The 26,188-nt window shown below is 38.3% G+C and overlaps 2 protein-coding genes across 2 annotated transcripts in view; both read left to right on the forward strand.

Annotated features, from left to right (window-relative positions):
* The window catches only part of TENT2 (terminal nucleotidyltransferase 2), a 40,919-nt gene extending 20,854 nt beyond the window's left edge, over positions 1-20,065 (forward strand). Inside the window, exons 11-15 of the mRNA XM_082302005.1 lie at positions 84-127; positions 6,040-6,176; positions 12,617-12,708; positions 17,374-17,453; positions 18,924-20,065. Coding sequence (XP_082158131.1) covers positions 84-127; positions 6,040-6,176; positions 12,617-12,708; positions 17,374-17,453; positions 18,924-18,998 — 428 coding nt within the window. The 3' untranslated portion in view covers positions 18,999-20,065. The remainder of the gene's footprint in view (positions 1-83; positions 128-6,039; positions 6,177-12,616; positions 12,709-17,373; positions 17,454-18,923) is intronic.
* A 3,602-nt stretch (positions 20,066-23,667) lies between these two features.
* The window catches only part of CMYA5 (cardiomyopathy associated 5), a 47,271-nt gene continuing 44,750 nt past the window's right edge, over positions 23,668-26,188 (forward strand). Inside the window, exon 1 of the mRNA XM_082301227.1 lies at positions 23,668-23,907. Coding sequence (XP_082157353.1) covers positions 23,744-23,907 — 164 coding nt within the window. The 5' untranslated portion in view covers positions 23,668-23,743. The remainder of the gene's footprint in view (positions 23,908-26,188) is intronic.

Below are 26,188 nucleotides of genomic sequence, written 5' to 3' on the forward strand. Positions count from 1 at the left end.
ATGCAACTCTTTGATGTAGTTGATACGATATTGTTTCCTGTGAATTACATGAATCACAGCAACTTTAAACTTTTTTTTTATAGCCTTACCTGAACCCATCCTTCCATCCCTCCAAAAAAATTACCCAGTAAGTGTTTCTTATGGATTTACTACATCATGTATGTGTGTGACCCTGCTTATCTAAATACGTGAATTCTTTAATGTCTCTAATGGATTAAGTTGAAGACAGTCTGTAGGTCAGGTCATTGATATGATAAACCTAAGTGTGAAAGGGATTATTTGCTGCTTTTGATAATTTCTTTAATGAAAATTCTGTTACATGTGAGAAGATTTCACACACAGTTAGAAGAAAGTTCTAATGAAAACCACTGACCTAATTCTCTTTATGCTGGCTTGGAAATATCCCTGTGTCAGCTGTAACTTTCTGGTTCCTATTTATCAATGTGTTAAGTAGTGCTTTTTCATTCTGCTCTGGTGCTTCAGAATTCCCTACACTCCCACACCTGTTGAGTTGCGTGATATTTCTGTGTGCAGAAAGTAAGTGGTACATGTTTACTAAAGAAACTTGAGCCATCACAAAATTTGACTTCAGTCCTACAAGAAAACACCTTTTTGTGTCTTTGCTATTATAGTCAGATCATACTCTGTTCATTTCTGGAGAACAAGGAATCAGTATGCTTTGGTGCCTCCAGGGTTAGGAGTGTTATTAGTGAGATTTAATCTAAGAAAAATTATCTAGAAGTAAGAACTGCCCTCCTAAATATTTGTCTGTGCACAAAAGTGCTATTTGCTGAATAGTTCTATGCTGTAATTTATTTACAGAAATTCCTTGGTTCCTTCCTCCTTACCTGTCTTCATATCTGTCACTTAAAATTTTTCTTTATTCATAGTTGACATAGTTTGGTGTTCCTGTCTACTTCTGGGGGTTCTTTACTGGTTGCTGACAATTGTGCAAACCTAGTATCAGAAAGCCTGTCTGTCTTCTGCATGTGTTTCCCGTGATGCTGAAATGGGAATATTTAACAACACTGAACGTCAGGGAGAAAATACTGTGGTGTCAGCCATTTTGGGTAATTAAGATAATTGAGAGGCAGAAGAAAGCATTGAGCAATAATTCACTGCAGTTTTATTTCTGTGTTGTATATCTGCTTAGGAATACCTGTGCTATATTTTTATGGCCTTTATTTTTTCCTCTAATTTTCTTATGGTACTCTATACCTTCTAGTTTCTTCATTGGGAGTGCTGGAAAGCATTTGAAACCATCTTTCATTTCTTGTACACTTAGCTTTATCTGATAGATTTTTGAATTGCTAAATTTGCTAATTACATTTCCTTAAAGCTTGTGTGCTGTAGTGTTCCAAGTTTTGTGTAGCATGTTACTTAGAAAAAAGTGTTAAGAACTGGCAACTTTTGATTCCTCTGTATTTATAATGCAGACATTTATATTTGTAGTGTTCGGACTGTGTAAAGGCCTTCAGAACACTATACAAATATTAATGCCTTAAATCATTAAAGCAAACATATACAATACCATAAGCTGAAAAATCTAATGAATCTGCATGCAAAATTTTATCTTGTGTTGTGTGAAAATGGTAAATCACTTGCAGGTGAGCACAGCTGTAAGAATTGCATTTTTGCCATGTTCTGATATAGATTTTATTTTTGGTTTTTTTGTTCTTGTTAGTTATCTTATATTTGGAGAATGGACTAAATATTCTAGGATTGCTAACAAAATATTTTATACATGCTTACTACAAAACCAATTGCGAGTATATTTTTGGTCTGCTGTCTCCATTAGGAATATAATTAAATGTTGAAAAATTGTGAAACTTAAAATTTCTGAATACTGGTATTTCAAAGGAATTTAAAAATGCAGCAAAACAATTTTGGTCTTGTGGCTTGGAGTAATAATTAAAAAGTACAGGCAAATTTCAGTATCAAAAGAAACCATGTTTTTCTTGTGGTTGTAGCTGGTCAGAGTTGTCTCCACCCTAAAACTACACAAGCATACTCCATCTCCCCTACATACACCTATCCACAGTTTTTCAAAATCCAATCTGCAGCCTGAAAATACTTCTGTGATCTGGAGGAAGCTGCTTGTCTTAAAATGTTGGTACCATATAGGAGTGACATGCTTACATTGTGGAGGAAACAAAAGACAGATTCTGTGTCTCCGTATATCCCTACTGCAAATGTGAAGGGTGGGAAGTCCTGGAAAGCCACCAGATTTTCCCACTTTTGCATTCTATTGCCATGGGGGAGTTTCCAACCGGCACTAAGCTGATGTGTTTTGCAACCACTAGTTTAGAGGGAGTATCAGACCACATCAGATGTGGGGTTGTATTCTGGGGCTTCCCTTGCCCCCTAGCCAGATAAGGTAGATGACAGTAGCCCACAAAGTGTGTTCATCATTTTTGAAGTCTGTATAGTATGTGCCTCCAAGTCAGGACTTCATGGATAAGCTCTAGAAAACCTGTGATCGCTTAAGCCATTATGGCTGGTGAACATTGCTGTCACTGGGACTCAGAAGGAAACTTGTGCCTGACTCTCCAGTGTTCAGGAAATCTGGTGTATTAGTTTAAATCAAGATGGAATTGGATTTCCATGGGTGCTCTGGATGGTGAACTTCAAGGACTCTAGCATAAGCACATTTTTGTTTCTGCTGCCTCAGCTTTGTATCATGTCTTGCAAAGGGTGGGGCAGAAGGTGGGATGGTGCTTAACGTGGGAGTCAGTCCTTGGAAAGACACCATTTGCTTCACACTAATTTGCACTTTTGAAAAATATAAACATGAGTTAAATATTCATTTTTAGGACTGGGGAAAAGGGTATTTTATGTGTGTGAATATACAAAAATGTCACGACACTATGCTGACTCACCCACCAAATTTTTTTGAATGAAGAATTGTGTACATTCAGAGTTAAACTCACTGTACATCAAGATATTCAAATATAAATTTTATTTTGATGTACAGACATGTTCCTTTCCAGTAGGTAAGGTGGAATGAGCATACTTAAAAGCATTATGTCGCTTGAACATGAAGCATGTTGCTGAATATTGATGTTTCTTGAAAAATCAGCCAGTCAAGGTAAAGATTAGAGATTCAGCAAAAAAGGAAAAAGACGTTGGGGTCCCTTTTTCTGGGATATCTTAAAATAATGGAGAGCTCATTCATATTTGTTGCTCAATCAGATCCTGAATCCAGTTTCTGTCTTTTAAGATGGCTTGAGGCAAAGACACCATAAGCAAAATAGGGACTAGTTTTAATAGAAGCTGAATTTTTTGCCTGCTAGAGCAATTTAAGAAAAGAAAATGTACTTTGAAGGATGTTTTGTAATTCCATTTTTTTTAGCAACCTCACCTATCTGCAAAATCTGTAAGCTGTATCTTGTCTTGTTTATCTAGTTCTTCCCTGAGTCCCTCTAACAGGAAGAAAAACACTGTTATCCTCGTTTTAAAACAGGTGAATGGAGCTAAGTTGAAGCTAGAGGATTATCATGAGTTGTCTGTGGCAAAGCCAAAAAAAGTCTAGGTATCCCATAGCTGGTCTGACCTCTTGTTCACTGGACACTGAGTCATTGCTTCATTAAGAAATGATCTCCAATTACATTGTTGGTTATTGAATTATTGAATATTGGTATATCTTGACAGGAGTTTTCACTAAATCTTGCTAATTTGAAGTAGTAATTAATTTGGTTTTACATGTAAAACTTTTTAATATGGTAATAGCAACTTCTTACACAACACGTTTTCTGTATTTCAGAAAGATAAAACACTGGGTTTTGCCTTCTCTGTGGGGTGATCAGCAACCGACAGTGCTTAAAAAATAAATCTATAAGAGTATCACAAACATGTGATTTAACATTGTTTTAGTTACCTTTAATGAAAAGCAGTATCAGTTATGCCTTCTATTTTGCAATACTGAGTTGTCTTTTTAAGAGCCATTTTCATAGTGACGTAACTACTAAACCAAGTGGAAATGAGAATTATTTATGTATGTCTCTTAAGCTAGGGGGTTGGGGGTTGTTAGTTACTGTAGACTGTAACCTGCGTTTTTACTACAGCACATGTCTAGAATAATATGCATGTATTTTCTGGTAAGCAAAAGCCTTTCTGAATAAGGAAACCTTTGATTTGTCTGATATCTTACTGCCTGCCAGTAAAAAAAAGCTTGTTTTTATGAAAAATAATGAAGTGTAACTTTTTAGCTGCTGAGGATGTCAACCTCAGTGTGATGGCAGAATTTTCTTGCAGTTGAGAAGTTCTCAGGCATTCAAATATGCAAAGTGTAAAAAAATTGATATTTACTACTGCCTCCAAACGTTTACTTACTAGTCTTAGTAGACATCTGTTGTAGTAATTTCATTGCACTTCTTCTCTGTATTTTTTGTAGGTCAATGGCCCATTTTCTTCTTCCTTTCCCCTCCTCCTTTGTATCTTTCCTCATCAGCTGGTATACTGCTAATTCTAAATTCAATTCTTCTGACTCCTTAGCTTTCTGTGGGGATGGGCAAGGAGTGACTTCCACTGTAGTACCTTTCTGATTAACTTTAGGGTTAAAACTGTATATACTGTGTGGCATAGGAACAACTGTTCCCTTTTTAGATCTTCATATACTGCATATCTGCTTTTTATGTCTGTGTTTCCATTGTTTTGGTGTCTTCTGATGAACTATAAGCTGTTAAATTCTGAGCTCTTCTAATTAAAATAATGTTTGATGTATAGCATTATATCATATGAGATCAACCATTGAAATTTTTATCTCTAGAAGAATGGCTTTTTTTCCCCAAAAGATGTTGCACAAGGTTCCAGGAAGTTTTTGCTGGAGCTGGCAGAAGAGGATGGGAGTCTCAAGCTTTCCAGTCCTACTGGTTTTATCACTAACAGTACTTTTCTCAGAGGAAGCAGTGCCAGCTGTGGACGTGGAAATAATACTACACTGTGTAGTGCTTCTAGTGCTATTCTAGTACTATAAAATTTGAATCATGCCTGATACTATTCTTAAAAATAACAAACAAATGGGTGGAGAGGGGAAAGGAGATACAGTAATGAGTGAACAGGTTCCTAAATTTACATAAATGTTTTTCTTTATGTGAACGTATAGTTTGTTCCTGTGTATCTTGAGTTCATTTTCAGTAAAATACACAACATAGCTGTAAAACGGTGTTAAAACCAGGTATTAGCAAGTTATAAAAATTATTTCTGTAGCAAGAGGAGGTATGTTTTCTTCTATGTCTCCCGGTCTATCATAAGAACCTAAAGTATGCAATGGACACTGAAACGGCAGGGCAGTTCTAAACCCATGTTTATTTAGTCATGTATAGATTCCTTTTTAAGGTGGCAGTAGTAGTTTGCTTCTTTTCATCACAAACCTGATTTTCCTTACCCCATCATACCCACCCTCTACCCTCACAGAAAAGCGTACTTCAGCTGAAGTGTAGTGTTCTGTGTATTGTATAACTTCACAGCTGGGCTTTTTTTTCATTCTTCGCTAGAGGAAGTGCTACCTGCAGTCTTCATGCTTATTACGTGGGAGGATGCAGGTTGATTTTATAGCCAGTGGGTTTCCTATGCAGTTTTTAACTCTATACTGTGGGAGCAATGTCAGGCCTGCCCTCTGGATTATTTCTGTACTTCAGTTCAGGTATGGGAAATTGACAATAGGTGCGTTAACTTCACATACATTTTTTTCCGCTGAACTGCAGTCAGCTCAGTGCAGGCTACCTTACTCAGCTTTTGCTTTTGTGGTTTTAGATGCAAGTCCAGTCAAAGATTCTCCCATGTTAAAGTTTTTTAGTAAACAGAGGTCAAGGAATAATCTTGTATGCTCCTGTGCAAGATGATTCTACCTGAGTTCAGGGGGAATAAGTAGTATTTAGTGGGGCAGAAGAAAAATAGTCCTTGGCTTGTAAGTTGTCCTTGAAATTCTAATAAGCAAACAATAGGCAGCTTTCTTACTGTGAAAAATACATGCATCTGGGTTAAGGCTGTCTCTGTGTATATAATACATATATATACACTCTGATTTTATTTTGACAGGAATGTTTTGATCCTGCTATGCAGTTGCATCTTGTTCATCAAGCTCCACGTACCATTCCTCCTTACATCTCAAAAAATGGATCAAGCCTTGGAGATTTGCTAATAGGCTTCTTCAAATATTATGCCACAGAATTTGAGTAAGTAATTAAGCTCATCTTAGTGGTTTAGAAGATATGAAACTTTGATTCCTTCTATTCAATATAGCAACACTTCATAACCCTTGAAGAGAAAGAAAAGCAGCAATGCAGGAGTGGTAACTGAGAGAGAGGAAATAAGTGGAAAGGCTAAATGACAACAAGAATGCTGGTAAAGTGTCCGATGTCTTCTGCTTAGCTAGGCATTCTTTCCTGTAAAATAGCTGCCAAAAGTTAGAGAGCTTTGTCCTTTAAAAATTGCTGGGTTTTGTTATACAGTTACATTATTCTATAACTGCCTATCCATGTGTGAGAAAGATCTGTTCTTAGTTGTCATTTAAGGTATCAGTTGTGATATGAATTATTTGTACCTTAAGGGCTGTGCTTGTCTTTTGTCACCCTGAGTCAATGGAGGTAACTGGCTAGGTGGCTCCTTACTTCAGCCAGAATGTACATCTGTATAGGCTTCACCTAGTGAAGAGTTCTCCCATGTGTAGTTGTGGCACTCACATTATTGGTTTGCTAGAATCTGAGTTTAATTTTGACATCTGGACTTATATAAGAGGAGAAGCTAAAGTTGTGAGGGCCTCTGAGAAAGTCTTAAGTTACAACTGTTTTGCTGAATTGTTACTCATTATTTTTGAATTTCTTAGAAAAAAATGCTTGTTCATATAAAATATCAAATAGTTGTATCTCAATCAGCTTAAAGATGTTCGAAATAACTTCTGAGACAGTTGGTTCATGCATGTTGCTGTCTTGTATTTGTGCATCATCTCCATTTCTTGGAAGGAGAACAAAACATACAATTGGATACTCGTAATTTTGGAAGTGTTCATATTTTACTTTAATATAAGAAGTGAAAGACCATAAAATCATTAAAACATTTCTGGGGTGTGCATCACATGTGAAATATGTAATCTAAATCCCTATGGCCTTTAGTAATGCATGAACCAGCTGCATCTTGTGCATGCATAAGGCTGACAGAGATTTTCACATAAGAGATTGTCTTTCAATGATCTCTGCAGATAAGAGAATGGTCTTTTGTCTTAAATGTTTGTTCTGAGTACATGTCTTTTCAGCTGACAAGGTGATGTTTGCTAAAGAGGCAAATGACAAGACACTGCTGGAGGATAAACTCAGGTTCTTAATTTATGTGGGCCACTAAATGAATCTTTTACTACTTGACTGTACAACAAACTTAATCTTCTCATATATGAAAGTAAATATCATTTCCACTAAGGAGTTTGCTGGTTCGCCTGTGCAAAGTAACAGAGATGATATTTTCTCTAATTGCAGGAAAAATCTAATTTGACTTCTTGGGTTTGGGTGCTTGAGAACATAGTCAAGACCAGATTTCTGCCTAAGCTGGTGGCTGGTCCAGAGTGACCTCATTTTTGTCTGCTATTAGACAGGATATGCGAAGACATATGCAGACCAAAAATTCTGCAGTATCACTGTTTGAACTGATATTTGGCAATCCCTAAATACTATTTTTGTGATGATTATAAACCAGGAAAAAATACTACCTAAATTTATTCATAGGTGCACAGAGGAGCTTCTGGGTAAACAAAGCTCAAAAAATTATATAGTGACAATAGAATAGTTGCTAATGTCAAGGGAAGAAAATGTTTCAAAAAAACAACTGAATAAAAAGAATACCTGGCTTGTTCTTCCATTATTGAGCATTTATTAAGTATTTAAACATTTCTGTGATACTGGTGATACTCTGTTAAAAAAAAAAAAAAAGAAAAAAATACCAGTAAAAATAGCCATTAGAATTCCTATGTTGAAAATGCTGCTACTTAGCTGAGAAGTGATTTAAGGAAATGATGCACTTAATGCAGCAGTCTATATTATTTTTGACTCTTTCTGCTACGCTTTCTGAAATAAAATTTAGTCAGTTGTACTCTTTATCTTGTGTTTCCCTGACAACTATAAATCCTGTTTGAAAGAAATAGGGTTGGTAGTAACATTCCATATAGTTTTATTGTCTGGTGAAGACAAATTAGTGCACCATAGGGAGGAATATGAACGTGGTACTTAAAATGTTTTGTGTCTGTGACAGTCAGCCAGCGCAAGCAAAAGTAGCGTCATAGTAGCCACAGGATCTGTTATCTTTGCTTTGAAGTTGCTGATGGAAACAACGGTACAAATGAGAATGAGGGTAAGAATTAAATACATAGAATCACAGAGTCATAGAATATGCTGAGTTGGAAGGGACCCATCAGGATCAGCTGAAGTCCAGCTCCGGGCCCTGCATGGGATCATCCCTGAGAATCACACCATGTGCCTGAGAGCATTGTCCAAACACTTCTTGAACTCTGTCAGGCTGGTGCCATGACCACTTCCCTAGGGATCCTGTTCCAGTGCCCAATCACTCTCTGGGTGAAAAATATTTTCCTAATATCCAACCTAAACCTTTCCTGACTCAGCTTCATGCCATTACCTTGAGTCCTGTCACTGGTCATGAGAGTGAAGAGATCAGTGTCTGCCCCTCCTCTTCCCCTCATGACGAAGTTGTGGACTGCAGTGAGGTCTGTCCTCAGTCTCCTCCAGGCTGAACAGACCGAGTGACCACAGCCACTCCTCCTAAGGCTTCACCTCAAGGCCCTTCATGATCCTTGTGTCCCTCCTTTGGGCACTCTCCAATAGCTTTGTATCTCTCTTACACTGTGGCACCCAAAGCTGCCCTCAGCACTTGAGATGAGGCTGCCCCAGTGCAGAGCAGAGCAGGACAGTCCCCTCCCTTGCCCGGCTGGCGATGCTGTGCCTGATGCCCCACAGGACATGGGTGGGCCTCCTGCCTGCCAGGGCACTGCTGACTCATGTTCACTTGTGAATACACACAACACAGGGCTCTCTTAGTTCCGCCTTTCGTGGAAGAACTAGTATTTTACTCCAGAGTATATTGAATATTTTCTTTGTAGTAAGTAGTTTTTTCAGTGTTTGTTTTCCCTGTGAAACATTTACTAGTGTCTTTATGCACCGAAATTTTGAGATTCTGTTTCAGACACTGTGACTGTTAAATTAGGCTATATTTATATAATCTGTACTGGGCCACTGAACTTTCCCTATTAGACTTTCACATGTTTGATGAAAAGATTATTACAGTGTGAGACTTCAATTTTTGTAAAAGTGATTTTTGTAGGCTCCTATATGTGGAGTAGGATGCACTACCAGATTTGATATACAGGAACCGTTTTGCTGAATGAACAGCATGCCACCAAGAATGATCAGATCATGTGTGAAGATCATAATTTCAAACAGAATAAGTAATTGAAGCCACCTACCTAGAATGTTTAACTACTGATCTATTTTACATGTAATGGTCAGGAAGATAAGAGAAGGTGGAGACTTAATGTTAAACTTCTCCCTCACTCTAGCAAAGGCCATTAGGTATTTCAGTTAAAATCTGTGGTTTATTTTACTTGGTGTAGGACAGGATGGGTTGAAAGAGTACAGCAAAGGAAGAAACAGGAGCTTTGCATCCTGTGCAGTCATGCATAAGTCCTTGTGCTGTGTTGATTTTCCCTTATGCTTTTAAACGGTTTTGATGTTTCAGAGAATTCTTTATTGCCATGTATTTATACAGCACCCTTTCCACAGTCCTATTCTAGGGTTTTCAGTGTGTCCATGAGAAGTAATTTTTATATTCCTTCATCCCTGTCCCCAAAGAAATGGGGTTTGGAAATTGCAGCATGCACTGGAATAACACACCATATATGCCAAAGCTTGTTTTGTCTTTATGGTTGTAAAATTATCTTGCCATAAGAGTTTAAGTCTGTGTAATGTTTCTTATGATACAGCTGGCTATGGTTATGACTTCATTTTAACTTTAACTATTTAAAATTGTCCACTGATTACGCAGTGACTCTGATCAGGTGAAAAATTGTAGATGTTCTCTAAAGCAAGTATTTGGAAACATGTTTACCAGCCCATCTCAAGGAGGTGTCTGATTTCATCTCTGCAACTTTGAATGAAGGCAGCAGGTTTTCACTTGGCTGTCTCCTTACAAAGTGAGACCTTGAAGCAAGGTGTTGCTCCCCTGTATTCCTTTGTGATTACTTCCCTTAAATTTACTGTTGCAAGTTAAGTAGCAGTTGTTTAAGATGACTGATTTGTATTTGGTGGATGTGGTAAAAGCTTTGGTTACATTTTAATGACAAAATATAAAATTGCAGTGAAAAGTTGCTTGCAGCTCTTTTCATGATAGAATTGGTCAGGTAATAAAGGGATCATTTTTAATACTGTGTTGAATCAAATATGTTTGCAACTTGTACCCATCTTATTGTGTTTATACAAGTGGCTTTGATTAGTAAGAATGCTCTGGAAAAGATAAGCTTTTTATTCTGTTCGTACTGTAGTCATGCACACACCTGAAAACGCCTAGTCTCTTTCTTTCAAATACTTGCCTTTGCCATGAAGCTCACATACCTAGTGCAGTCAGTGACAGCAGAAATAACTGATAATTGAAATAGCTGTTTAAATGGCATTGTTAACTTAGGGATTGAAAATGTGTACAGGGAGAATATCTGCTTTATGTTGGCAACAATTAAGTTGCTATATGCAAGCCAAAGTGGTTAAAATTGACACACAAATAATTTGCTATTCATAATTAATTTCTAATTCAGTATGATCTTGGTACCAAGACAGTTTTGGGAGACTGGCAGATAAGAGTTGTTTTCAAATTTAAATTTCAAATTTAAATAAAAGGCTTTTAAATTTCAAATTTAAATAAAAGGCTTTTTAAACAGCAAGAAATGCCACTTTTTTGTTGCTTTTTACTTAACCAGTGTGTTATAAATGCATTTATTTTTTGCTGAGGGATCAAGTATAGCCTAGGAAAAAAAGAATTCAAGAGAAGAATTACTGTTTCAAGTGAAGGACATGTCTTCTAGACTCTCCCCCAGCTCCACTGGCCTTCTTTGGACAAACTTCAGGACCTCAGTGTGTTTCTTGTAATAAGGGGCCAAAAACTGAACACAGGATTCAAGGTGTGGCCTTACTGGTGCGCACAAGGGGGGCAATCACTGCCTGGTCCTGCTGGCCACACTGTTGCTGATCCAGGCCAGGATGCCATTGGCCCTCTTGGCCACCTGGGCACACCCTGGCCCACGTTCAGTTGCTGTCACCAGCACTCCCAGGTCCTTTTCCTGTGGGCAGCTTTGCAGCCACTCTGCCCCAGCCTGTGGCACTGCCTGGGGTTGTTGTGACCCAAAAGCAGGACCTGGCACTGGGCCTTGTTGAACCTCACACCATCGGCCTCAGCCCATGATCCAGCCTGTCCAGATCCCTCTGCAGAGCCTTCCTGCCCTCCAGCAGATCAGCACTCCCACCCAGCTTGGTGTCACCTGCAAACTGACCGAGGGTGCACTCGATCCCCTCATTCAGGTAACCAGCTGGATGTTAACTCCACAAATCACCAGTCTCTGGGCCCAGCCATCCATTTTATCCAGTGAACAGTGCACTTGTTGACACTATCAGCTGCCAGTTTCTCCAGGATAATGCTGTGGGAGATGGTGTCAAAGGCTTTATTAAAGTCCATGCAGACTACATCCACAGCCCTTCCCTTACTCACTGTGAGGCTGGTCAGTCAGGATGTGCCTTTCACAAACCCCTGCTGGCTGGGCCCAGTCTCCTGACTGTCCTGCATGTGGCACATGATGGCATGCAGGATAAGCTGCTCTCTTAAGTTAAGAGCAGCTGAAAGGTGGCTGAGTAGATAAGAACATAAAACTGGAAGTGGTTTTTTTGGCTTCCATTATGTTTGGCATATTGTTGTGCCAAGCATCATAAAGATGGTGGCACGTCATAAAGACTGCCCTGTAATCTGCCTGCTGTTCCTGTTTAAATGTGATAATTTCCTGGTTTTGTTATTGTAAATCTGCCTGCAAAAGATGGTAGAGAGTTGTACTTGCAGATCTAAATTCAGCGTATATGAAGTGTTGAAACTTTCTAGTAATAGGTTCCTTGCACAGGAAGGCCTATGAGCAAGTTATTTCTACATATCTTCATACTATTATTTTTTAATGGAATGCAGTATGTGACTTTTCTGCACTTATTCCTTGCATTCCTTTCCTTCACAGAAAATTAGGAAAGATGTGAGTCTGTAATTTCTTTTGAACTTAGAAATAAATGCAGGTGACGATGAAAATTTAGTTTGACATTGTTAGTTGAAAAAATTATTTCATTGTGAACATATGTTACTCATGGATACCTGTGATGCTCTGTTTTGGAGATGTTTTTTGTACTTGAACTTCTGTTAGTGGAAAAATTTGCTTGTTTCCTACCCATGATGTTAAACTGAATTACTCATTATTATAAAATACTGTGTTATCCAGGCTTATGACACTGCAATTTGGCAATTTTTTTCATGTAAACTGATAGTTTGAATTTAGAACTAAGAGTTAAAATTTCTTGCAAATTGTTTTCCTTTTCTCTAGTTGGAGCCATCAGATGATTTCAGTTCGTGAGGCCAAGGCTATTGCAAGACCTGATGGTATTGAATGGAGAAACAAATTTATTTGTGTAGAAGGTAAAATGTGAAGCTGCATTATGATTTTTAACTGTTATGGCATTAAATACTTAAATCTATCAATTAGGCTTTACCTTGGTTGTGTTTTGAGAAATATATTGCATGTGTGCATTATGTAGAGAAGGAATTTTAACCAATGTAAATGGTTTGTTAACAGTCCCGTCAAAAACATTTGAGATGGAAGCCTTAAGATCTATAGGGTTTAAAAATAGTACTCCTGACCTTTTCTTCAAGAGCACTCATTGCCCTGTTACTTTTGGAACAGGGATTAGAACTTTGATAAGGAATGGCCTTTATGCCAGTAGTGTGTGTTTTTCTGCTCCACAAAAATAGTTGTCAGTTTTGCCAAGTTTGAACTTCTGAAAAAATACAGTAAGCACATACTCAGATTACTCTCAAAGAATATTCTTTGTTCTAGAACTGCTCTGGCATTGCAAGTCCTAGCAGTGACCAGGTTATGTGTATGTTGATGCCCTTGTGGGTACTATTTTTGGCTGGCTAGTGAACGTAGACTTTGTGCAGACACTGCATGATGCCTTCCAGAACTGGAGGGTAAACCCAGGCTACCTGTTGGAGTTGCAGGTCTCAGGTGTCTCAGTGCAGAACTGAGCAGAAGCACTATATGGAAGGTGAGCAGGTAAGCTTATATAGGAGGTGAAGCTTGCACTAAGGAAAGAGATGATAGACCAAGAGAAGGATCGAGATGTTAAGAGAATGAGAAGAGAGGCAAGGAAGAGACTGAGAGTTGCTGTGTAACTGGAAACAGTTGTCATAAAAGGAGAGGTTGCCTGGACCCTGACTGCAAATGAATGGAGGCTATTAGGATAAGGATATCAAGGGCTGAAATCTCAGGATGAAATAGGAATACAACTTGAACAGGAGACAAATGGTATGGGGAAAGTTCTTAGACACTGGGAAGATTTTGCTGGGGGAGGAGGAGAATAAGGCAGAAGTCCTGTGGCTGAACAGACATCCTTCAAGATTGCTGAGGTTTAGAGTTGGGATATGTATGTACTTTCCTGCATTTGTGCTGCTCTGTGCAGAGAATCAGCTTCAGTTCAACTTCACCTGAACTTGGTTATTCTGTGGCCCAGAACTCACCAACTTGGCCGTAGTCCTATGAATGTCAGTGTGAAGCCATATGATGGGATTCTTGTTCTTTATTTGACCCTTTTTGGAAAAATCAACAGTTATAGGAGAAGAAGAACGTACTGAAATATGGTTGCACTGGACTCTGTAGTCTTAGAGTTGAGAAATGTGAGAATTAGAGCATCTGCACAGCTGAAATGATTCAGGATAGTGTAGTGAGGCATTGCCAAGGCTCTGGTCTGAATGTGGGAGGTGGGAATGCTGGGCAGCTATGTTTGCTGCTGTCACGTGATGCTGATCCACTGGGTTGCTGGGGGCTGTGTGTTTCAAGCTCTCAAGTATTTTATGACATTACAAAGTGGTTGAATAATTAGGCTATCTTTCTGCCAGGCTGGAAAATGGAATAAACATGAACATACAAAATAGACACTCTAGATTTTGCATTTAATGGTCTTGATTACATATAGCTTTTCCTTAATGCATTTTTGTTTGAGCTATTAAAAAAGGCAAAATTATCTGTACGTGACACATCTGATTCCTTCCTTGGTTCAAGACTTAGTGGGTTTAGCCTCACATACCAAGTTTTTACTTCTAATTTGGGAGGGATGAATAAGATTTCCTACTTTAACTCAAAGTAGACTTCATGTTTATAACAGCTGTTAAGCTGAACTAGGTTAACAAAGTATGTAGATAAATTTCTGTGTACTTGAGAAGATTTCAAAAGTTAGCTAAACATGCCAATAGATTCTGTTTTCCAAGTATTGTCAAATTTTCCTGTTTGCAGAATAGAATTTCAGTAATTGGTACTATTGCATATATTTTTAAATATCTAAAATATATTTGCTGATAGATAACACAAGTCTGGGTTTTTTTTAATATTCTCATCTCTCTGTGTGAACAAAATAACTTATAATAAACTCTTACTATCTTGACGGTTAGAAAATGTGGTAGTATAAAGAGTAGCTGATTGTAAAATTAATCTTGCTGTGCTTTGGGGAATCAGTTTGTCTTTTGACAGTCAGTAAATATGCAGAAAGGTTAAGGGGAGATGTAAGTTAGCTTTTGTGACCGGAATGCCTTTTTTCCACTGATGGTTTCAGAAGATTGCACTGTTCAGCCCTTGTTGCTTTAAAATATAGATATATCCTGATTCAACATAAAGGTCCTTGCATTAAAAAAGCAGTTACCATCACATTTATGATACACAAATGAAATACTTAACTTCTTCACATAGTAAGTGACACGGAGTTCTTAATTATATTTGATCACTCTCCCAAATAATGGGACTGACATTAGAGGACTGTGTATGGTATTATTTGATTGCCAGTTTTTGTTCTAAACTGAAAGTATGATGCATTCTAAAGGAAATCTGCCTGTAACTGTCAACTGAAAACTAGGTAGTTTGAAGAGAATCCTTTCAGAAAACTGCTAAATACAACATTTATTGTATGAAAAAATTTCTTTGTGAATTTAAATAGCTAGCAGAAATAAAAACCTAATGCCATGGAGCATGTTCCAAATTTGAAATGCCAGTCTCCATAAAGGCACAAGCCTTTCTGGTGTCTGTGTAATGCTTTGTTTTACTATACATCCCTATCTGAATAAAAGTAATTCATAACCAACTAGACAAAAAAAAATCTACCTGATCTAACAAATACATCTGTGGTTCTGTGGCCCTTAAGGACTTGCATACATTCTACCAGTGTGAAATACAGAATGTTACTCATTCTCAGGTTTCTTATACTAGGTTCTCTACTAAGGAAGAAAAGACTATAAAACCTCTTTTGTAGCACATTAATACATAGTACCTGCATCATAATTTTTTAGTATCAATTGCTTTAATGTTGTCAACCTTATCAGTAGCAAGAAGTACTTTTTTAATCTTGCAATTTCAAAAGTTCCAAACTATTAAGTATGTTAGGATGAAAAGGGGGGGAAAGATCACATTAATTAGTAGTCAGCTAGAAAGTAAAACCCCCAAATGGTCAACTTCTGAACAAACATTGCAGAATAGGTATGAAGTGATAAAATATATTTTACAGCAGTTAATATGTCTTATATAAAAATTTATAGTAAATATTTTGCTATATTCTCAGTATTTCACTGAGAAGCTGTTGAATGAGGTGAATCTAAAGTGAATAGTTCCAAGATTCTCATGTGTAATAAATTTCAAAATATTTTAATATGCAAAATCCTAGTCTGATATGTTATCACAGACTGTTGAGCTGTAGCAGGTAATTACTGCTGCATAAATGCAGCACCATCATAGTGTGCTTCAATAGATAATAACCTGAGTTTATTATGAATTACATATCCTTAGAGCATTTATAGAATCATAGATTGGAAGGGACTTTAAATATTATCTTTCACTAGACCAGTTTGCTCAGAGCCCCATCCAACCAGGCCTTGAGCACTTCCAGGGATGGGGCATCCACAACTTCTCTGAGCAACTCTTCCAGTGCCTCACCACCTTCACAGTAAAGAATTTTTCCTAATACCTAGTCCAAGCTTGCCCTTTTTAGTTTAAAGCTATTCCACCTGGTCCTAGCACTACATGCTCTTGTGGAAAGTCCCTCTCCAGCTCTCCTGTAGGCCCCTTTTAAGTACTGGAAGGTGCTATGAGATCTTCCCTAAGCCTTCTCTCTGGATAGACTACCCCCAACTCTGTCAGTCTGTCCTCATAGGAGAGGTGCCCCAGCCATCTGACCATTTTTGTGTCCTCCTCTGGACTCACTCCATGTCCTTCCCGTGCTGGGACCCCAGAGCTGGATGCAGCACTGCAGGTGGGGTCTCAGCAGAGCAGAGCAGAGGGGCAGAATCCCCTCCCTGGCCCTGCTGGCCGCGCTGCTTTGGATGCAGCCCAGGACACGTTTGGCTCTCTGGGCTCTGAGTGCCCATGGCTGGGTCATGTCCAGCCTCTCACCCACCAGCACCTCCAAGTCCTTCTGGGCAGGGCTGCTCACAGTGACTCTCCCAGTCTGTAATCTGTCTGGGACTGTCCTGACCCAGATGCAGCAACCTTGCACTTAGACTTGCTGAACTTTCACGAGATCCTCATGGGCCCACTTCTCGAGTTTGTCCAGGTCCCTCTGGATGGCATCCTGTCTTGTTGTGTCAGCTGCACTGCTCAGCTTTGTGTCATCTTCAGACTCCCTGAGGATGTGCTCCATTGAGGGATTCAGGGCATTCAGAGAATTCAGGGTTTGGGGCTTTTTTTTTTTTTTTTTTTTGCTTCTGTTTTTGCTTTTTTCCTCTTTTTTCTTTTTTTTTTTTTTTTCCTTTTTTCATTTTATTGGTTTGTTTGTTTTGTGTTGGGTTTTTCTGGGTTGTTATTTTGTTATTTATTTTTTGTTGTTGTGGGGGGATTGTTTTGTTTTGTTGGTTGGTTTAGTTTGGTTTTGGTTTGGGTTTTTTTTTGGATAAATGTTATGTAGAAAGTAAGCTTGAGAACCAAAGAGGAATTGGCTACTTAAAACACTTTTGGGAAGCAATGATATGCTTGACCCTACTTGGTTGGTGGAGACAACCTAACTCTAGATTTTTTACCAGTTTTCATGTTTGCATTTGATCTTGCAGAGCCCTTTGATGGGACAAATACTGCTAGAGCTGTACATGAGAAACAGAAGTTTGATACGATCAGAGTTGAATTTGCACAGGTAAAAAGTACATCTCATGTAATTTTTCTGGTCACTTTGTTTTTCAAGATAGTTACACAAATGCTAGTCATTAAACCTGCCTGTTTTATGCTTTTTATTATAAGTAATAAAAAGGTGTGTTATTAAAAATATTGTGGAAAATCATTTCATAAGAGTATTCATTAATGTCTGCCATTAAACTTCAGGAATACACTGAAATGGGTACCCGAAATAGTAAAAAACTCTCTTAGATTTTCTTGTGTGTGTAAAATTCTAACAGTGGTTAATAGCTTTAAAATTACGTCTTCATTCATTGTTTATTCCTACATGAATTTGACTGGTAATAGATAATGTTTTATACTTCTTACTATCCCTTTTTTTAATAAATATCACCACCAAAATAATGGGGGTTTTCTGATTTTTGATAACTTATTTAAATAGGTACTTTTCTTTAGGGAGACCACATTCATAATTTTAGAATATGAGTAGATCAAACAGGAACTTCCACTGTTCAAGTCAGAGGAGGAAAAGACACTTTGAAACAAGGAAAAATTGAGACCTTAGTTAAACATCCTTTTTCTGAAAATATTTGCTACCAACTCTCTTTTATGCTTGTCTCCTATCATAGGCATTGCACTGGAATTGCAACTCAAATTCTTGTTTTCTGAGATCTCTGACTATTTGTTATGTAGTTATGACTAGGGATTAGTACATAGAACTGGCTTCCAGCTTTAACTGGTTAAGACTCGCCTATTAAGCTGTCCGTGAAAGTTCATGTTTACTCCAGTTACTCAAGTCTTCAGGTATCTTGAAGGCTTCTCCAGCAAAAAGTAATTCAATGCCAGATACTTGTAATAGAGCAAATACTGTAAGAGATACTTTAGTCAAAAAAGGGTAACATTTTCTTTGTAATTCTGCTCAGAAATGTTTGTTATTCTTTTTTTAACCATGTTAGCATACAAAATACTGAATGTTTCACATACTTTTACATAAAATAGTTGATTTTGTGAATCTGCTAAAGTCACGTTTACAAAGTGGTTTAGGCTCTCACTGTACTGTGAAATCAGAGTGAACTTCTCTTTTCAGAGTTTTCAGTTAACAAAATTTGTTTCAAATCTCTGTGGTTTTCTTAAAAATGCAAAAGCACATGTTTGATCCTAGCTGTCTGGAAACAATATAAGAGAGTGATAGAGTCCTGAAAAAATGTCCTTTTTACCAGGTACTGTAAGAATGACAGTTGCTCTAAAAGTGCAAGTACTTTTTAATATCTTGCATTTTGGGTACCTTTTGGATTTTACTTCCCTTAAAAAATCCCAAAAACAAATGAACCAAAAAAAAAATCTTAACCCACAAACTTTCTTTTCAAGAAGGGGAAAAATATCAACCTTAATTTTGTGGAGCTGTGATGCTTATTGCTTACAAGAGTATTTAAGTTTTAATGGCAAACATTATATAGCTGTTTTTTAAGAACCTTGTGGTTTTTTTCCTCAGGCTTGGCGGTTATTACGAGACAAGAAAGACCTGAACTGTATATTACCTTTAAAAGCAGCCAAACAGAAAAGATAACCAGCTTCTTTCGTTTTCCCTTTTTTTTTTTGGATCCTGCTGAAGTAAAGAACAGTGTCAAAATCAGGAGGCACTTACCCCACGGTTTTTACAACCTGTTTTTCTCTGTAAACTTTTGTTAAGGAAATGTTTATAAGGATGGGGCATATTTTATTATCAGTATTTGTTAATACAGCTGTTCATTCAAAGATACGTTTTCTGAAAATGTTTGCGTTGTTGACTTCTAGAAGAAACTCAGAGCAAACAACAAGAATACATCTATTTTAAGGAAAGTATGGGGATATATGGACTTGCTTCTTGCGTGATCTGTGTAACCATTAATTTAGTCAGATTTAACCATGAAACAGACATTCAAAGTTAAACCATGTGCAAATCTGACTACATCCTTAAGACACTGTGCACTACCAACTTCTTGATGAACAGGGAGCCTGTGCTTTACATCTGCTTAATTGCAGTAAGCACTTCTGTTCAAGTTAGCACTTTCCAGTTTTATTTCACTTTTACTTGGAATAACAAGCAACTGTTTATGAAAATCAAGATAGATTATGGTTGGTAGTATTCTGAATGTCAAGAACTATAATCTAAACTGGAATTTTCAAGCAACAGTTGTACTATGAAGAAGTTGAAATAAAAAAACTCGATTCAATGCACATAAATGTTTCACATGCACACAGAGTAGGCAGGAAAATTTTTAGTGCTTCCTTTTACATATCTGAAGTAGTAGTAATGTCTGTTTTGGAGAAAAAGACCAAATCAAAATCAAAACACCTCACATCAGTGCTAAAATAAGGTGGGTTTCTCATTTGATTGTGTGTAAATGTTTGTAAATTGGTCAGCCACTGTAAATTGAATCTAAATAAGTAATATTGAAAAAGATAGCTCTTCCAAAAAAATTGCAAACCTTCTCTTAGACCTCTGATAGCACAATTTGTGTCTCTCATGTATTTGTTATTGAAGACCAATCAATTTTTAAGACTGTATTTACCACTGATGTCGAATTCGTACTTCCATTTTTTTAAGTTTAATATTTTATATGGTGTCCAGTAAAATAAAGTTTATATATGGAAGATACGGGTTATTTTTCCAATTTTTGTTATTTTGTACCGCATATTTAAGTATTTCCTATAATTAAGTAGAATAGGAAATGCCCCAAAAGGGAAGACCCATGTTGCAATTCACCAAGATCTATCATGGCTATTCTGCAGTACATCTGTGAATAGGCAAAAGTTTAATTTATTACATTCTTTAACAAGATTGTGAAAACCCTTATAACTGTAAAATAACAAGCATTGTTACTTTTTATGCAAACTTTCAAGTTCTAATTTATTGAGAAATTCTAGGTACTGTAAACTATATGCCTGATGTGAGATTATTTCCTACACACTTCATCATGATCTAGTCTATGTAGAATTTTGATTTGTTTCTGCAATTGACTCTTCTTCTGCAATTTAAACAGTCTTTCAGTTTTAATATGACTCTAGCAGTCCACTGAAATGTTCTTCCTCCATGCATATGTTCACCTTCACTGCCCTTCCTCTGTAGGATGGTACTCTTGGTGTCAGTGAAACATCCACTTTGATTCACTTTATGTAAAACTGAACCACAAGATTTTAGGACAGAATGGTCTCTGGATTCAGAGATGCTCTACAAGCTCTACGTAGATTTGGGGGAGAGGGGTTGTTGGCTATATCTTCTTTAAAAATGTATTGGTTATGTCTGTGTCTAGAAAATTTAAAACTTTCCTGACCTAGGATAAGTAAGAAGGGACATAAATGTTTAAAGCTGGTAAAAATATTTTTTAAGTGAGCTGAATGTGAGGAACAAAACTTAATAAAAGGCATAAAACTTTCTTAAGAGTTTGCATTGTATCACCTAATGTGTTAACATTTCTTACACCTTAAATTAATACTTCATGTTTGAAACCATTTCTTCCTAACTGATTTTAAAAAGTTAGTTTGAAAAATAATGGTATCTCTGAGCTACTCTGTAAAAATTGCCCTACCAATTCAGTGCTATTTTTAATACAAGTTAAGGTCTGTAACCACAACAGTGTCTTTCAAAAGGATCCTTCTGTGGTTTTTTTTCTCAAGTTTATGTCCCTCTGATAAGCCATATCTATAACCAGAAATTCTAGATGGTCGTTTTCCCCAATTTTTTTGGAACAAGCCTGTTTATGGTGTATTTGTTAAATAGCTGGCTGCAACTTTGGTCAGAAAACTTCAGCTATAATACCACAAAATAAGTGGCTTGGGGAGAGTGGGTAGGAGCTGGACCTTAACTTTGGATTCAGTTCTGCGTAGTCTGAAGTTGTTAGAGGTTTAATGACCTGGGTTTCCATCTACTCTGGGCAAGTATCCAGAGGGAAAAATTCACTAATGGCTATCATAAATTTTACTGTTAGGGTGAAGTTACCACCTTTCCTCAGCTTCAAAATAAAAACCTTTACCTACTTTGCATACACCCTAGCAGGAATAGTTTTTTCTGAGAGCTCTTTGGTAGAAGGTTTTTCACAACTGACCAAGGTTTCAGTGTGTGTACAAGATGCTCTCTTCTCTGGGATTTGTTACTGCCTTGAAATAAAACTGCTTTAGTTCAGGTCTTTTATTTATTTATTTTTAAATTATTATTCTTGACTACTCTTTGGTGTTGGGTTTGCTTGTCTTTTCTCACCTCGTGTCAGAAACCACTAGTGTCTTCTCTAGGATTTTAAGAACTCTCTTTAGTCCTTCAGGAGTGCTTTTAATTAACAGGCTCCGAGGTGCACAGTAGGACCAAACGTTGGCAAGAGCTTCACATTTGGTGACAGTAATGCAGAACTGGCACAGGCTAAACACTGTGAAACTTAAAGTTTCTCTTCTAGCTCTTGCTCTCACTTGTCCTGAAATGTGAATGTGTAAGTGAACTTTCTGTACCTTAGGTATGTTGACAGTATGAGGCATTATTTTTTTAAAAATCCCTTGCAAAGAAATCAATATAAATCAATTTTAAAACTCACATTACAGGGTGACATGGTTATTGGGAGAAATGGGCAGCGATGATAAAAGGATGTAGAATGATTTGTAGAAAACTTGAAGTTAGCATTTGTGAATAAATTACATTTGTGAATCCCAAACATTATTTGGAACTAGTGCTTTACTTGAACTTGGGTTACTGGACTCAATTCACAGTATATTTGATGTTAAATTTAAGTCCATCATAGAATGTCACTCTTGATTTATTGTACTGTACTTGCTACGGGTTGTCTTGTATTTTGTTGTTTATTTTTGTCTGCCTTGTCCTCTGTAATCCTTGCGCGTTCAGATAAAAATATTTCCCTGGATTTTACTGAGTATGATTCTTGTAGGAAGAGCATGAAAGAATATGTGATTTTGGTCCATTTACAGATCAAATTCACTTGTGAGAAGTACAGATGGTTGCCTTTCTCTTGCTGTGCTGAAGACTGAATCAAAACTTGTGCAATGTATGTATGTTTCATAGATAAGCATTTCTAGAAGACTTGTAATGCTCTTGCCTTCCACATGAAATGTAAGGAAGAGTACTTCATATTCTTTACATTTTGCTGTGTACACTGTCTATGCTCATGATGGGAAATACACTTTTCAAAAAAAATTACATTGTCACCTTGTAAATTGTGTATGGCACTGCGTCGGTCAAGAGAGCAGAAAGGTTTTACCTGTACATGCTGTTTTGAAATGTCAGGAGAATTTTAATTTAGCATGCAGAAGCAGTTTGTAGTCAGAAGTATGTGGCTGGGTGTTTCTATACTTACAGCACAAGGAAGCGTTTGCTGATTTGTTTATTTATTTGAAGAATGACAAAAAAACCTAGGGGCATTAGAGTCATACTGTGTATACAGTCATTTATACTTGAGATATCTTCGAAGTTCTTAATTGAGAATCAGGGGTTTAATGCTTCTCCTCTTCTAGAAATATATTTTTTTTAAGTAAAGTCTTTAACTTGACTACTACAGATTGGAAATATTTCTGTTTTGTCTGGGAAAAGCACTGCATTTTGTGTAAAATGCAGAATAATAAAGGGTAAATGTGGCTTAACCTAAACTCTGCATGGTAGTATAGTTTGCCTTTCCTTTAAACTATAATTGGTTCAAGTCCACTCAAATAGGAAGTTTAAAATGTCCTGTGATTTAACACATTGACAGATTGAGGGTTTAAATACATTCCTTGTGCATGGTTAAATACCACAGTGCATCTGATACATCTTACAGAACAATATTAATAATTAAATGTGTTTGTTGGAGGCTCATCCACTAGTTACTGTATTTGACCTTTCCAGCTTGAGCTTGAGGTACTCTGGGTGTGCTCAAGGGCAGAACTTGTGAAATGCACCTTCTCTTGGGGCCACAGGAAAACTCTCCTTCTGCTTCATCCATACCATCCACCCCAAATTTGCTAGAGGTGACCGGGGGAAGGTCTGCTTGGCCCCCTTCCTCCCTGCTGCTGCCTGTCCTGTCGCCTGTACAAGCAGCTCTGGCAGCGGCAGCAGGCGAAGGGGGCGAGCAGCTGGAGAGATGGCCATGGGGCCACGTGTCCTGGCACTGGGTTGGTGCTAGGAGCCAGGGTAGGAAGAGCAGCGACTCTGCGCTGTAACTTTGCTGCCTTCTATTTAAAGACTGTCCTGAGTCAGGAGAAGTGAGTGTTACTGGGGATGACAGTTGCTTCAGGCAGCCCTGGGGAGGACAGGGTTGGGGGTAAACATCACCGGCGACGGCCTGAGCAGGGAAGGGAATGGAGGGCTCCCACAGCACTGGGTGCGACAGGGCATCTGAGACCTCGTCCTTCATAGGAGATGAAGAAGAAGAGGAAGAAGAGGAGGAGGAGGAGGAGGAAGAAGAGGAGGAGGAGGAGGAGGAGGCTGTGGACCCAGAGGAAGCAGAGGAGCTGACTAATAGGTATGTGTCCCCAGGGACTCAGAGCCCCACAGTGGGAGCTGGCAGCTCCACCCCAAAGCATCATCCCCCAGGAGGTGCCAGGATTGGAGTCCCATGCTGGTTTAGTGGCTTTTCCCCCTTCCCTTACCCAACTGCTGCAGATAAAAAAATGGGGGTGTTAGAGGGCTGTAATATTTTTTTCACATGAGTATGGCTGTAATTAAGTTTTGTGTGGTAAGCGCCTACCCTGAGTTCCCTGAAAGCTTTTCTATTTAAAGATCCTCTGATGTGCCAGCTCAAGTGGCATCTCCTTCCACTCCTCCCTCTCTGGCTGACTCTTTGTCACATATGGATCTTAAATGCTCTGCAGATTTGCTTGTCAGGGAGAAAATGCTCAAAGATTATAATGGTGCATTAAAATTTGTTCCTTTTTACGGCCCTTTATTCCTTCCCACTTGTCCCTCCCTCTTCAGTTTTTTTCTTTCCTAAAAAAGGAAAAACTTGTTGTACGTGCCTGCTATTGCTGATCATGGTTTGTATGGCCGATTTTTGTGGTGGAATGGGAAATATTCTATCCCTCTGATCTTTTTTTTCTTATTTTTTAGTATTTTTGTTTTCTTAATAACTTCCACAGAAACAGTTTACTGTCCTACTATTGCTCTCCTACCATTAGGAATATAACAAGGCTGTGGCCCAGTGCCCTGCCCAGTGGTCCTGCGCAGGATGTGGAGGCGTCTGCAACCTGATCCATGCAGACAGACTCTGGCTGTGCCAGCGCTGTTGGTTTCATAAAGAAACCATGAGGCCTGAGAGTCCCCTGGCACATACCAAGTCTCAAGATTTCTTCCTTGTCTTGAGTAGACCCCATCAGTTTTAAGTGGATATTGCAGGAAGAACCTAAGATGTTAATGTTGTTAGCTTAAGGTTTTTCCAGAAACCCATTTTTTAAGAAGTGTGTCATACAGTTCCTAATACCCTCAGTGCTGTGAAGCCATCCATGTTTACCCTCACTCTGTGTGTATCACAGTTCAAAGTGCTTTCTGACATTGCTGATGGTCACTGGAGAAAAAAGATGGCAGAAACAGGGTGGGGGGCTCTGTGCAGTCTAACCCACCCAAAGTGCTTCAAGAACAGAAGCCAAATGGGTAAATGCATCCTATGACTGCAGGAAAACCTTCCCGCAAGGCAAGTAGAGAGGTAGTTTTCCACAATGGGGGCACAGCCTGGTGTGTAATGCTGCTTTATTCCCAAGGCATGTGTTGGCTTTTCAGTCCTGTGCTGGCAGAGAGGGATTGCATGCCAATAAACACTGCTTGCACATTGCTGTAACCCTGCAAGAAAACCAGCTGAAGTCTGTGGAGTGGAGCTGCTCACTGCAGACAGCTAAAACACAATTGACTAGATAATTTTTAATGGAATCTGCAATTAAATGGCTAATAATAAAACTCAAATTGCAAAACACAAGTAGGAATTGCTAAAAATGGAGGGAAATCTATGTAGCCTCACAGTTATTTACTACTTGTGCTGAGAGGATGACTTCTCCATGGGTGCCTGTTAGCAGCTCCTCATAGCTGGGTGGGTCTTGCTTCTGGCTGGCAGCCTCCGCAATGCAAACTTGAGCATTGCATCTCAGCACTTACTTAAATCACAGCAAACATTCCCTTTACCTCCCAATTATATTAACACAGCAGAGCTTATCCTTAACTGTCTTACTAATAAACAGGTCAGAGTCTACCAGACAGGTTAACTGCTATGCTAAGTGGTAACTGAGCATATTTAAGCTGATTCGTTTAATTAGGTTAAAGGAGATGTAAAATTTCAGGTTTGGCACAAATGTGGTGACTGCACCAAGCACTCAGCAACAGCTTAGAAAAGTTAAATAAAACTGACTCTTTAATTGCTTAGATGTTGTCACAAATACCAGCAGGGTTGTTGAGCTTCAGGCCTCCTCCTGTGGTGAATGCCTGGGCAGAGCTCCTGGCAAGAACAGACAGGTTGAGCCCCTGGGACATACCTACTCAAGCTGTGAGCTAATTATTTGTTGACAAACAGGTTTTCAAGCCCCATTGCAGAACAGATTTTTTTGAGTGCATGGGCTTTGAAAACATATCTTAGAGGAAGTGTAACTAATATGCAAACTGAAGGCAGCTTGTCCTGGACCCTGCTGTCATCAACTTATTTTTAACAACCCCAAGTTCTCTGTTGCTTCTGCTTTTCTCCTTTGGATGCAGTTGAGCAGCACCTGGTTGTGCAAATCAGTGGGAAAGTCCCCACTGGCTCCTATTTCCACCTTTCAAGCACA

This window comes from Coloeus monedula (assembly GCF_965178545.1).
Source record: "Coloeus monedula genome assembly, chromosome: Z".
Taxonomy (NCBI): domain Eukaryota; kingdom Metazoa; phylum Chordata; class Aves; order Passeriformes; family Corvidae; genus Coloeus; species Coloeus monedula.